This window comes from Alligator mississippiensis, chromosome 1 (assembly GCF_030867095.1).
Source record: "Alligator mississippiensis isolate rAllMis1 chromosome 1, rAllMis1, whole genome shotgun sequence".
In the NCBI taxonomy this organism is placed as follows: Eukaryota; Metazoa; Chordata; order Crocodylia; family Alligatoridae; genus Alligator; species Alligator mississippiensis.
The window spans coordinates 296,002,272-296,015,712 of NC_081824.1; the positions used below are offsets into that span (position 1 = coordinate 296,002,272).

At 42.3% G+C, this 13,441-nt stretch overlaps 1 protein-coding gene across 4 annotated transcripts in view; it reads right to left on the reverse strand.

The window, feature by feature from the left end:
- Positions 1 to 13,441, reverse strand: part of ERG (ETS transcription factor ERG) — a 239,783-nt gene that overhangs the window by 42,752 nt on the left and 183,590 nt on the right. For all 4 annotated transcript variants that reach the window (XM_006269410.4, XM_059720744.1, XM_059720743.1 and 1 more), the window contains one exon: positions 10,480 to 10,697. In XM_006269410.4, the coding sequence (XP_006269472.1) occupies positions 10,480 to 10,697 (218 nt within the window). The remainder of the gene's footprint in view (positions 1 to 10,479; positions 10,698 to 13,441) is intronic.

The following is a 13,441-nucleotide window of genomic DNA, read 5'->3' on the forward strand; positions in this document are numbered from 1 at the left end:
TAAAGTTTCAGTTTTCCCTGTCTAGGCCACGGCCACCACCACCACCTGACTACTCTGTCTGAGCATGGAAAGCCCAACCCTTTCACCAGAGTTAATACTGGTTTATGGAAATGGCTCAAATAAGTAAATTAAATAAGCCAACCTCTTAGTTTTCAGTTTTACTATGGCTGAAATATGGCCTGACCCAAAGTCTGCTGAAGTGAGTGGAAAGATTCCTATGAACATAAATGGGCTTCAGATCAGACTCATCATTTAGTCTGTGCTGAGGTTTACCCAGTATATGATTAGTGAGTATAGTGGTATACCACCAAATGATGGAAAGGATGGTGTCAAACATGAGCTGGAGGACTGTACTTCACTTATGGAAAAAAATAAATGCCATTGAAAAAGGAATGGTGTCACAAGGATTTTTATCAATTGGATTTCTTTTTGTTAATATTAAGGAAGTATTATATGGTTCTAAATATTATAAGCAAATCCACCTCCTATAGGGATATGTCTATACTATAGACTGCAGTGTTGTATAGAGATACTTATCTAATTTTAAATTATCTGAGATGCAGACAGGACACAGACTATCTGCACGGGCTAATAATCCTACTTTTTGGCAGGGTAAATTAGCCTCCATGGACTCCAGGCTACCACTGCTAGACTGTTTCATGTAGAGCTAACTCATCTATCTCTATGAGACACTACAGTCTGCATGTGGAGGCAGTAAAAGGAAAAACATGGTGTTTCCCAAATAAGTCAACCAAAAGGATATATAACATACTATTTCATATTTCAAATGGTTTTCAAGCAACACTGAAGCACAATTGGTGTGTGTTTTAAATAGCATTTTCTAAGATGTTAGGTCTTAATGATAGCTAGGTTTTTTTTAATTTGATAAAGATACCTACATCTACCAATCTAATATTTAATAACTTCTGCTATGATTATACTACAGTTAATTTTCCAAGTGCTTTTATTCATACGCTAATGCTTCAAAATATGTGGAATTCATTCCAGCCTTACAATTCTGCAGAAGTGCCTATGCAACACTTAAGTTTTACATGCCAAAAAGAGAGTCCTTATCATTAATTGTAATTCTTTCAAGCATGTCTTTGTATATCTTTCATTAATGGACTTCGTGGTATAGGTGTGTTAAGTCCTATTAATGAAAGTATCCAGAGGCCATTAATGAACTGAGAGATATGGGACAAAAGCTTTTATGTAAGTATTTGCACTGCAGTGAATTGGATCCTATGTATATAAAATAGATTTCATACATAAATGTTAATGGGTTTTTGCACACTTAATGTTACTAAATGTATAAATAATTACAATGAACATGCAAAAAGAATTATATGAGCAATACAGTTTCTTCATTTACACTGTAATGCCTGCCTTGTTAACATAGCAAATCTTCTGGATCTGAGGCAAATGATGATGGAAGTAAAATGCTAATGCACAAGGAAAATTCAGGCAAAATTCCTTGATTTTGATGATCAAAATGCTGGATTGTATTAAAATTACCATAATGTTGATGTCTTGGAGTTATATAATAGCTGTTCTCACATAATGGACATGAAAGAACCTAATTTAATACTGTATATTATTATCTATAGTATATATGCAGAAGAATCAAAGAGAATGACAACATTAATTTAAAATTTTCTTGTTTTATGTATTTTAGGTTATGCCCTTAAGGTGGTAATTTCTAGTGCTGTGCACAATGGGTTAGTTTTAAAAATCCTACTATTGTTAAAGGAAACTGAATGTCTAAGCCCCTGTGCAATACACTGAAAATAACCCTTTAATTTTCTTTTAATGTAGCTTCTTTTTTTTGTATTTAAAAGTAATAATAGTTTTGGAAGTCAAAATATTGGATATAATCCACAGGTGAGCTAATAGCAGAAGCTATTATATTTTGAGATTTAATGTAGTGTAGCTAAAGCCAAAGTGCTGAAGTACTGTTGGGGAAAGAATTACAGTGGACTGAGAGAACAGTCTATTTCTGGTTGGAAAAGGTACTTTGTTCTTAATTTGTTGAAGGCTCAGTACAATCTTAAAATTTTATATCCTCTTCCCGAGTACAATATATATGTAGTCAGGAAGCAGTATAATATAATAAGAAGGAAACTTATAGTAACATTCCTTCTAGATGCAAAACAGCAAGTAACTGACTGTGCTGCATGTACTCCTTTGTGGTATCTTGTGCTCAGTTTTGCATGCTTCACCTCTCATATAATGGCATCCTGGGTAAATTTGCATTATGGTGCCCTACCTCCACCCACCCCCAAGTCAGTGGCATTGCTATAGGCAGAGGCAGACAGGCAGGGGTGTGGGGTGCAGTCCAGAGAGGAGGCGGAGTGGCACGGTGTGCCAGATAGGCGGGTAGACAAGCAGGCATTACGGATGCTGTGTGGGAGCAAGGTGGGCAGACAGGAGCAGGCACCACCCTGCCCATGCATGCTTGGCCCAGCTTCTCCTGAGCAGCAGCTGGAGGCAAGGGGCAGGTTGGGCTAGGCACTGCTTCTCTTGCCTGGGGCAGGAACTGGCCTGAGCAACATGGAGAGAGGGAAGAGTGCTGCTGTGAGCATGGGCTGCTCACATGTGTATGTGGGTGAGTGTGTGCGTGGGTGGGTCTGTGTGGGTGGGTGTGTATCTTTAGTGTGCCTCAGACCATAGTGCCCTGGCCTCTCTCATGTTATGTAGATGCATTCTCCCATTTTTTAAATATAATTATTAGTGAACATTAAGGAAATGTACCATTTAAGAAAAATAATGCAAATAAACAGCTACTATAATATAAGAGTTGATTCTCATTTCCATGAGGGCTCCTTTACAATAATTTGGCAGTAATATAGGTATAAATATAACTAGAGCAGCCTAAATGGCTTTAGTGAAAAGCAGAAAAAGTTCAGCAGAAAAAGTGTACAGGGCTGCAAAGCAGCATGTCCTGTCAGCACTGTGCAATGCACACACCACAGAGATGTAGCCAGTACTGCCCCTTGAATTAAATACATGGCAAACAGCAGAAAGTCTGGCAGGAAAACTGTGGAACCTTCTGCCTTTGCCCTAACACATGAATCTGCTGGAAGTAGGCAGCAGGACTGTGCGAAGCTTCAGTTCCTGATTCGATTCGGTGGAGATTCAGCCTGATTCAGTGGCCGAATCTCTGAATCTGAAATAAATCAGAGGACCCTTTAATCTCTCTGAATCGAATTGGAACCCTCCGATAAATCTGGAAAGATTCGGTGATTTGGAGATAGACACAGCTTTAAATGTTTTTCTACGCACCTCAAGGTATCAGGTGGCTCGTGAATGCTGTGATGCTGGGGTACATGGAGTGTCCCACAGGAGCGTGGGGGGTTCCCCAGTGTGTTCAGCAACAGACCCAGAAGTGGACCAGAAGCACTTCTGGTCCACTTCTGTGTCTGCTGGAGAGTGCACAGGGCCCCCCCCCCCACTCCCTGGCGCAGCGACTGGTGCCTCCTGATCTGGGGGGCACCCGGGGTCCCCCATGGCCAATTGTTGAGCCAGGTGGCCTGGTTGGCCCCTGGTACACTCCCTGGCAGACTGTAAGTGGACCGGAAGTACGTCTGGTCCACTTCCGGGTTTGCCGCCATGCATGCAGGGCCCCCCCCCCCCCCCCGCACTCCTGTGGGATGCTCCATCTACCCCACCATCGCAGCATTCACAAGCTGTGCCTGGTACCTCAAGGTATGTAGAAAAAACATTTGAAGCTGTGGCGAATCTTCAGATTCAGCCTAATTGAATCGGGACAGTGATCCGAATCAACTAATCAAATCACTGTCCGTAATTTGGGCCAAATCCTAATCAAATAGGGCCTGTTTAGCACACCCCTAGTAGTCAGGAGTCCTGCTATGTATGGAGAAAATTATTTTCAGACATATGAGACCACACACACACATATGCACGCATGCATGTGTGTGCACATTAATTTTTCATATATACAGCAAAAGCTTTGTTATCCGGCACCCATGGGGAATCGGGGGTGCCAGATAACAAAATATGCCAGTTACCTGAGAGACTGCTTCTCCTGCCATGTCCGGTATGCCGCCGCCCCTTCTGCCATGCTGCCGCCCCTCCCACTGCAAGGGACAGGGAGGCGGGCAGAAGAGAAAGGGTAAAAGAACTATTATTGTTGGGGCTCAGCAGCACAGGCTGCTTTGCCCCGGGTTGTTGGGGCTCGGCAAAACTGGAAGTGCCACGGTGGGCACTTCCAGTTTTGCTTTTACCTTACTAGCCAGCATGCTGGTTAATAGAGCATGCCAGCTTGTAAAGTGCTGGATAATGTGGCTTTTACTGTATTACAATATTAATATATTACTAATATACTTATACTACTGATAACTAATCTCTTTTAATAAAAGCTTAAGCTGTGTATGGACTTTTCTGCAGGCTCTTAGAATGGGGATGGCTTTTACATACCATAAAATGTTACAGTTATACAATATGATGTAATTATAGTATATATGTTTAAAGATATTGTATATATAGATATAAAGATACACTTTTAAGATATGAGATATATAGCATAAGTTTTGATGAGCACTAGCTCACTTAATCAGGTGCTGTCACAGTATCTGTCACAGCATCTGATGAAGTGAGCTACAGCTCACAAAAGCTTGTGCTGTATGTATGTGTATGCGTGTATATAAGAGTTAAGTACAAATCTGGTTTTTTTCATGGATTTGTTAGACACAAATGGGTAATAGTTTTTTTTCATAAAAGTTTGGGTTTTTTTTAAAATTACATTGTTACATTTAAAATTTTTGGTAAGTACATATATAGCTGCATATTCATGGAAAAAAAAAGTTTTTAACCCTCTATTTTTAGCATAAAATCTTGCCTAAGGAACTGTAGAGATTCATAAATTCTCATGGCTCACTATAGAAGATATAGCATCATTCATTGGTTGTACTTTGCTCTTTAAATGTGGCAGGTTGGTGCATACAAAATTAGTAAATTGAACCTTATTTCAAACAGAAAAGCTTCAGTATTTATTTTAAATTCAGTGTATTCAGGATTAAAGATGTTTTTTCCACTTAGATATACAATCAGAATTTACCATGGTAACCACTTTAGATGATCATTGTTCTTATCAAATGCTTTTTAAAAACTAGAACAGTGACTGGCTTTATCTTCCAAAGCAGTGTGACCTGGAGTACCATTCTGTGAGCTAGCTCACATGCACTCACAGTTGACAAAGAATGGTGACTACTTGTTATCTTTAAATACCAGCAAGATAAAAATCATGGGTCAGATCCTAGTCTGCTGTTCAGCTGGTTTAGCCAAGCCCTAAAGCTGAAGTAAGTAGTTCTGTGGGCATTTGTCTAATATAAGGGGGTTCACCATTGGTGCAAAGGTCTGTAAAGGCTTCTACACCCTATGGCTAGCAAATGGGGTGAAAATGGGGAAAAGCTGTGTGGCTGGGCATTCCAGGTATTCTGGCAACTTTTGGGAGCCATAATATTCCCAATAGAAATTGTTTCCGGCTCTAAGACACAGACTGGTTCTAGATTTCCAACATCCCAAAATTTGGGAGAATTTTAATCCAAGATTCTGATTTGGTCTATTTTAGAAAAAGGATCAACTGCAACATTCATATGTCTGTATTATCTAGATTTCCCCTACAGTTTCAGAGTATTTGAAACCTAGAGTTTGCCTTGGGCTCATCTTTAGTTATGTATAACATCACTAATTATTACAATGAGCCTAATCAACTATGAATGCTATTTGTATATTCTTGGGTATTTCACTGATCTTGGCTGGAGAATTCTCACCATCAATTCTCATACATAACTCACTTAAACTAGTGGAAATACTTAAATGTAATATTAGGAAGAATCATAGAATCATAAAAAAGTCCTGGAAAGGACTCCAGGAGGTCATCTAGTACAACCCCATGCTCAACGCAAGATCATCACTACCCAAACGATCCTATACAAGTTCTCGTCAAAAATTCCTGTTACACAACAGCAAAACATTCTACAGTCCATGCTGATCTGACCATGGAGAAATGTGGCTGATCCCAAATGTGGTTGATCAGTCCGACCCTAAGAAGCAGGGCAAGACCTCAAATTAGGAACCTCTAGGTTTTAGTTCCAGCAAATACGTCAGCTCACCCCCATCACAATGCCCAACCTTGGCTGCAGCCAACACCCATGGCTTCTGAGGAAGGAAGAGAAAAGTGGGAGGGGAAATAATTCTTTCTTGGCCCCATGTTGCAACCAGCACAGCCCAGAAGCATTGGAGAAAACACATGAAATATTGCTTTTTAATTAATAAATTATAATTCATCTTCTGTATTCATGCAAAAATAAATATTTAGTCCTAACCATCTGAATTATAAGAAGACTTCATGTAACACTGGTTACTGAGGTATCGTTTATATTTCAGTTAACTATGGGTTAATTTCAGTATGTCCTAATCCTTTGGTGAAATATCACATTTGAGTTCAGTACAGTTTCCATCTCCAGTTTTGAAATGTATCCCACAATTGTATAGATGTGACCCACTGTCAGGCTGTTTTACCACGCATGGGGCATGGGAGTACAGCAAATGTGAACAGTAACCACTGCATGTGGCTGGTTTGGGTTGTTTTTTTTTTAAACGAATCTGTCTGAGAGATCAGATTACTATGTGAATAAGTGCAGGTGCTTTTATTACAGAGTGATGAAATGCAACTTCTGTAGATGCATCCCTCACCATTTAAAATAATTGACCATTTTCTCAGAGATATTTAGGGTTGCTTCCATGTAGCAACTTTAAAAGTGAACTGTTCAAGGATGAGAAATGTTAAATATGAAGCCTCAGGTCACTCATGTGTGGTTTTTCAAGCAAGCACCAATGTGTTTGCTTTCAGGCTGATCCTCACATTGTGAAGAACTCCCAATAGACATCTGCAAAACTATCTCATCATACTCCTTCAAATCCCCCATTAAAATTTCCCTCTGCCATTGTGATCATTTGCTGGTGCTCCTTGTCTGTCCTTACCCAATTGTTCTCTATTGTCTTATATTAAGATTGAAATCTTTTTTGAGGCATGGACTATTTTTTTGTTCTGGTTTCGTACAGCACAAAGCACAATGGAGTCCTGGCCTGTGACTATGTTCCTCAGTGCTAGGCTACTCCAAATAATTCAGGGGAATGACAGGAAAGATAAACAGCACTCCCCTTTTCATTATGGCTAAGTACAGATGTTCAAAAAGCCTGAGGTGAAAGCACTTAAGTATCCAACTTTACGCAAAGTGCTTTAGATTAGGTTAGGAGTGAGCAGAACAGATGTTCACTGTTTGGTGGGGAGGGGCTCAGAGCCTGCTTGCATTGGCTGAGGCAAGCAGGCTAGGGGTGCTCCAACACGCCTCCCAGAAGGCTGCTGGAGAATGCTGAGGCCAGCCAAGCAGCCAGCCATGCCTGATTAACTAGTACAGCCCCTTGCCCCAGCCCTGCCCCTCAAACAAGTTGGCTGCTGTCAGTGCCAGCAGCTGGTGGGTGAGGAGGGGGAATGGAGCCCCCCTGCCATCTGGGTTTCCCCCAGCTTGCTGGGTCAGGTCTTGGAGGGCCTGGGCTGGCCCCACATGGCAGGGGGTCTCCATTTCCACCCCCTACCAGCTCCAGCCTCTTGACAGCTGAAGCTTGGAGGTGCATGTGGCTTTTAACTGCACCAGGAACAGCTGCACCGGGGTGCACAGGTGGGAAAACAGAGCCCCCCTGCCATGTGCCCCTCTCCCCGCCCCCCTGCTTGCTGGGTCCTGGGTGGGGATGTGTTCTGTTCCACTGCCCGCCTGCCCCTACTTCCCAGCACAACAAAAAGCCGTGCACAGCTCCAAGCTGCAGCCATCAAGAGGCTGGGCAGCAGGGGCAAGAGAAAAGGAGCCTCCCTACTGCACGGGCCTGGCCTGGCCCAAGCTAGCAAGCTGGGGGGCACATGGAAGGAGAGGGTTTTGTTCCTCCCCCACCCCAGCCTCCTGACAGCAGCAGCTCACAACTGTGTATGGCTTTTCATTGCATCAGGAGGCTGGGGTGGGGAAACCAGAGCCCCCTGCCATGTGGACCCAGCTTCCCCCACCCCCCACAAGACTTGAGCCAGCAGGCTGAGGGGGAGGGAGGTGAAATCGAGGGGCTCCAATCCCCTCCTTCCCGCCTCCAGTACCTGGTGCTGTTAAAAGCTGTGTGCAGCTCTGAGCTGAATCTGTCAGAAGGCTGGGGTGGTGGTGGGGAACAGAGCCACCCTGCCATGTGGACCCAGCCCAGCCCCAAGACCCAAGCCAGAAAGTTGGGGGCAGGTCACAGCAGGGGCTCTGTTCTCCCTCCCCTGCCTGGCCACACAGGAAGGAGACAGAGCCTTTTCTGTCTCCTCTCTGATAACCTGGGGTCAGGGCTGGTCCAGTGCTCACCCAAAACAGATGGGCACTGGCCAAGGCTAGTGTGCTGTTAGGGGCCCCTGGGAGGCTGGTAGAATGAGACCTACCTTGACTCACAATGGGATCTGGTACAAATGTTTGATAAAGTGCTCTAACCTAAAATCATTTAGTCTGATATCACATCCATCCAGGGTTAACTTAGAATGGGATCTGCCATTTTTAAAGTTCTTTATGTGTCATGAATGTCTGTTCTGTTATGGCTGTAGAGTGCTTTCTGCATGTGTATCGCACAATAAGTGTAGGCTAGTAGGACTTGGTTTCTGCATTGTACTGTTTGGTTACATTCATGACAAAGACAGCAGCCCCAAATCCCAGCCATTTGTAATTACCACTCTCTCACAACTCCAATAAAGTCTAGTTAACAAACTTGGACACCATTTTCCAGGCTCTTTGGGGCCCCATCCAACACTTTAAAACAGACAAAGTCAACTAAGCTTCTGAAAGGAAGAGAGAGTCCACATTGTTCTGTATTACTGTCTGAGTGCACTTTCACCTTGGCTACGTAGGAAACTTGCCTCCTAAACTAGTCACAATTACATGAAAAACAAATGTCTTGCGCATGTCAATTGGAGATTGTATTTTAACCATAAAAATCGACATAGCTTGTGAACAAACAATTGCTATATAGTGGCATGTGGATAAATTACAAACCTGCTGAACTTGATTAGAGAAAGAAACATACAGTACCCCATTTATAGTAACAGTAACATTTATAGACAGTAACATTTATGAGTGGTACAGTATTTCTGTTAAGATAACCATATTCTGAATCTAGTAACTAGTAAGGAAACAAATAATGTTATACATATCCATGAACATTTTCAGAGTATCTGCTTCACACTCATCTGATCACACTCACCTTAATGACACCACATTACTACTAAGGAAGTAGAAGGAAAGTATAGATTCTTGATAAAGAATATATACTTTTCTCTCTCTCTGGTAGCAGCAAGCATTTATTCACAAAGGTAAAATGGACAGGTTAAATATTAGTGCAGCTCAGGCAACCTATTCACTAGAAAAAGTTAGCAACAAAATGAACCTGTTTTCTAATGCAGCTGACAATAAAAAGAAAGGAAATTAAGAAGCCTTCCAAAATCCAATCACCTAATTAAAACCTTTAATATAACTACCATGACTTTGATTAGATAAGGATAACAAGAATATGCAACTTTATTTTTAAAGTTCCCAAAAGCAAATTTTTTCATAAAAACTGTTTTGTACATATTTTTCATTCTCAAAAACCCAAACCTCATGATGAGAAACTTAGAGAAGTACATGACCCAATTTAGTTTCTCCAATTTAGCCTTTTATCAGACAAAAAAGGTCTTGAAAGTATACCTATCTTCTCACATACCACATACCTTCCCCCAGGATAAGATATGTACCCTGTTTTGGTAGGACAGAATGAAGAAAAAATGGTATTTCCAGTGTCATCCTTTCCATAACATGGATTCAACATGGCTGAATGCTCCCAGCCACCTGTACCATTCTCCCTCCTACTAGCTCTGACACTCAGGTTTTAACCCTGTTATAGCTTTTGCTTTGCAAGGATACAGTGAGTGACCTGAATAGTGACTGCTTCTCCTGCCTGCCCCTGGGAAAGAAAGGAAAAGCAGCAAGGTCTTGGAAGCCATTATGGCAACATTATGCCTCCATTCTAGTGTGGACATCAGCTTCCTTGTTCAAAACTCATAACTCATTTGGAGGGGGGAGGAAGGTACATACAATGAGTGAATAAATACACTATTTTCACAATACAGCCTGCTGACTTCTGATAAAAGGAGTTAACAAATATACTGTAATACATGGGTCTGGTAAATCTGCCTGCACAATACTATGGAAAAAATAAGCCAATACAAAACAGAAAGAAACCAGCCAAGAATTAAAATGTCTCACTATCTTTTCCCTTACATTCCATTTTGACATGGACCAATTTTGCTGTTCTATACAGCTATTCAAATGCTATGGTAGCGAGGACCACAGGTGGACACAGATGGCATAAAGCTTTATTAGTAATAATTTTAAATTCTGGCTTCATTACCTTGACCCATTTACTTGGTTTGGGTTACATTCCATCTTGATGGTGACTCTGGTGGGGGGTTGTGATAACCAGTCTTGCTGGGGGACACGCGGACTCATCTTTGACGTCTGCCCATATTCACTGGAAGAGGAGGCAGTCATCTCTGTTTTAGTAAGGTGTGGCGTTCCGTAGGCACACTCAAACAAGGACTGATCTTCACTCACTACTGATAATGCTTCCTAAAAACCAAACAGCAGAAATAAGCATGACACTGTATCAGAGAGGTAGTACAGATATTATCAAAACATTTATGAGAATAAGTTAGGTTTCAGGCATCATATGAAAGGTATGTATGGACCATTTATTTGCATACTAAGGATCATTTGTTGTAATATAATTACAAGCATCACAGTAAAATAATAACCTGGAAGCACAGTACACAGTAACAGAAAGAGAGTCTTTGTCCCAAAGAACATCCCAAAGTGATGATCTGGCTCTTGAGCCTTCTAGTATTGAAATCCTGATCTTTTCCTAACCTGGAATTTCCGTATGACCTAAGCTGAATGAATGGCTTACAGGAAGCATAGTGGAATACTGATCCTTTTAGCTTCACGAGAGCTACATCATAAGAGCTGATGTTTTCTCAGTTGTGAAATATATGAGTGGTCTCTACCCTGTTACTATGCTGAAAAATCTCAACATTAGAAAAGCTGTCACCAGAATTAGTGTTTTTTTGGTCTTAGCAGAATGGACAAAAACTGTATAGGCCTGCAGAACACCTTACATATTTGCCCTCAGAGTGATCTTTCCAAGTTATTATTCAGCCATGAACATGAGAAGGAGTAGGATGGGAACACAAGCACTGCCATAGTCTGTCCTATTGTTATTCTGCAGATCAGTGGTGCTCATCCTCAGGTGCAGCCCATGAAGCTGGTGTGAACAGCCGATCACTAGCATGTCAGTGCAAATGAATGCTACTGCTGCTCCTCCCCTTCTTTCCTCTGCCACTGAATTCAGTGACAGAGAAAAGGAGGGTATGAGCAGCAGCAGCAACAGCGTTCGTTTGCATTGAAATATATGCCAGTAAACTCAGAGCTTTCCTGCAGCTCTGAAGCCCATGAACTGAGCGCAATTGCCATTCACCTTCCCCTCCCATAGCCCACCACCAAATTCAGCAGCAGGGAAAAAAGAGAGGATGAGCAGCAGTAGTAGTGGCAGCACTCAGCTCCTGAGCTGTGGAGCTGCAGGGAAGCTCTGAGTTTACTAGCATGTCAGCTTGGCCTCTGGCTGGTGGTAGTGTTCAGCTCCTGAGCTCCACAGCTGCTCAAAAGCTGTGACTCCAGCCAGAGCCTGCTGGTAGGTTCAGAGCTTTCACACAGCTCTAGAGCATGGGAGATGAGCACAGCCTCTGCTTTTTGGATCCTATTTTCCCTTACCATTGAATTCATTGGAGAGGAAGGGAAAAGGAGAGGTGAACAGTAGGGATGCTCAGCTCCTGGGCTCTGGATCTCCATGAAAACTTTGGCAACTGGAAGGGAAAAGGCAATGAAGACCCACCCAATGCATGTACAGGGTGCTGCACAGAGCTGGCAACAGCACCTGAAAACAGCAGAAAGTAATTTCAAAGAAACCACCATGTTCCCAGCTTTCCCTTCAGGAGGCACTGGGAAGCCCAGGGAGGGCACTGGGAAGCCCAGGGAGCTGAGGTAAGGTACAGTGTTGCCAGCTGGGCAGTCTCCATCTGGTCTCTCCCACACCAACACTAAGAACCTGGAAACCAGCCAGATCCTTGTAGGCTAACGAAAGCCAGTGGCCCATCCACCTCTACTTACTGCACAGGGCACTATTTCATTTTAAAGTTTAATTATGTTTATTAAATTTATAATAATTTAACAGGATACTGAACTTTTTTACTTTGTATTGCTAAGCCTAAAATAACTAATAATGTGTGTTTATAATGCTTTTCTGTACAGCTCTCAGCCCATTTCTAATTTTAATTTGTATAAAAACTTTGAGCACCTTTGCTATAGACACATAAAAGAGTTCACTTTCTGGGACTGATGAAACAAAACCCTGTACCAATACTGCAGTAAATAATGCAAATTCAAAATAAAGAAATTAAAAAGCCATATCTGGCAGAAGGATCCATGAGTATTAGGCATTAAATGCCCTGCAAAATGATTGAGGAATCAACTGTGCTAACTCACAGGGAGTTTCTCTTCCTTCCTGTAGGATTAGTGCCAAATCCTTTTCTGGAGAGCAGAATGATGCAGAGAAGAGATATAGCTGGGTGTAACCTCTGTTGCAGGGATTTTGGTCTGTGAGCAAATGAAAATGCAAACAAGGCTAGTGCTTGCTGCTGGCTGCAAAAGAGGTGCTGACTGGTTGGCTGGACACCACCCTTAAACCACAAACCAAACTTCCTTGAGAATGTGGCATGTTGACCAACCCATAAGCCATCTCTCTCTCAGAGCACTTCCTTGGGAACTGCATGGAGATCCTAATTTGCTGCATGTGTGGGAAGAGGTTCCCTGCCTCCTCTTCCTCGCTGTGTTGACAGTGTGGTTATGGCACCTTTACAGCCTGGAACAGTCTGGGTGGCTGAGTACCAAAGACTGACAGTTGGAAGGCAGCTGCAGCTGCATATAGTTGGGGACTGAACCCAAGAATGATGTAGCCTACAAAAAAGACCATCTCCCTTACTGCACCATTGCAGTTAATCTTGTAATGACTTTATTTCTTCTTGTTGCTATTTTTAATCAGTTAAAGTCATCGTAGCTCTTTTAGATGGCACAGTTTGGGTAGACGTAACATCTGCTTGTTGCCCCAGTATAGCACAAAGAAGGTTTGAACCCTTTATGTCAAGCTCTGCTCTGACCAATATATAACTGAGGAGCAGAGAGACAGCCCAGAGCATATTGGTGCCCTGAGAATCAGTTGTGGGTTGGAGAATTCCAGGGCAAAACCAAGTCACCAAACAAGA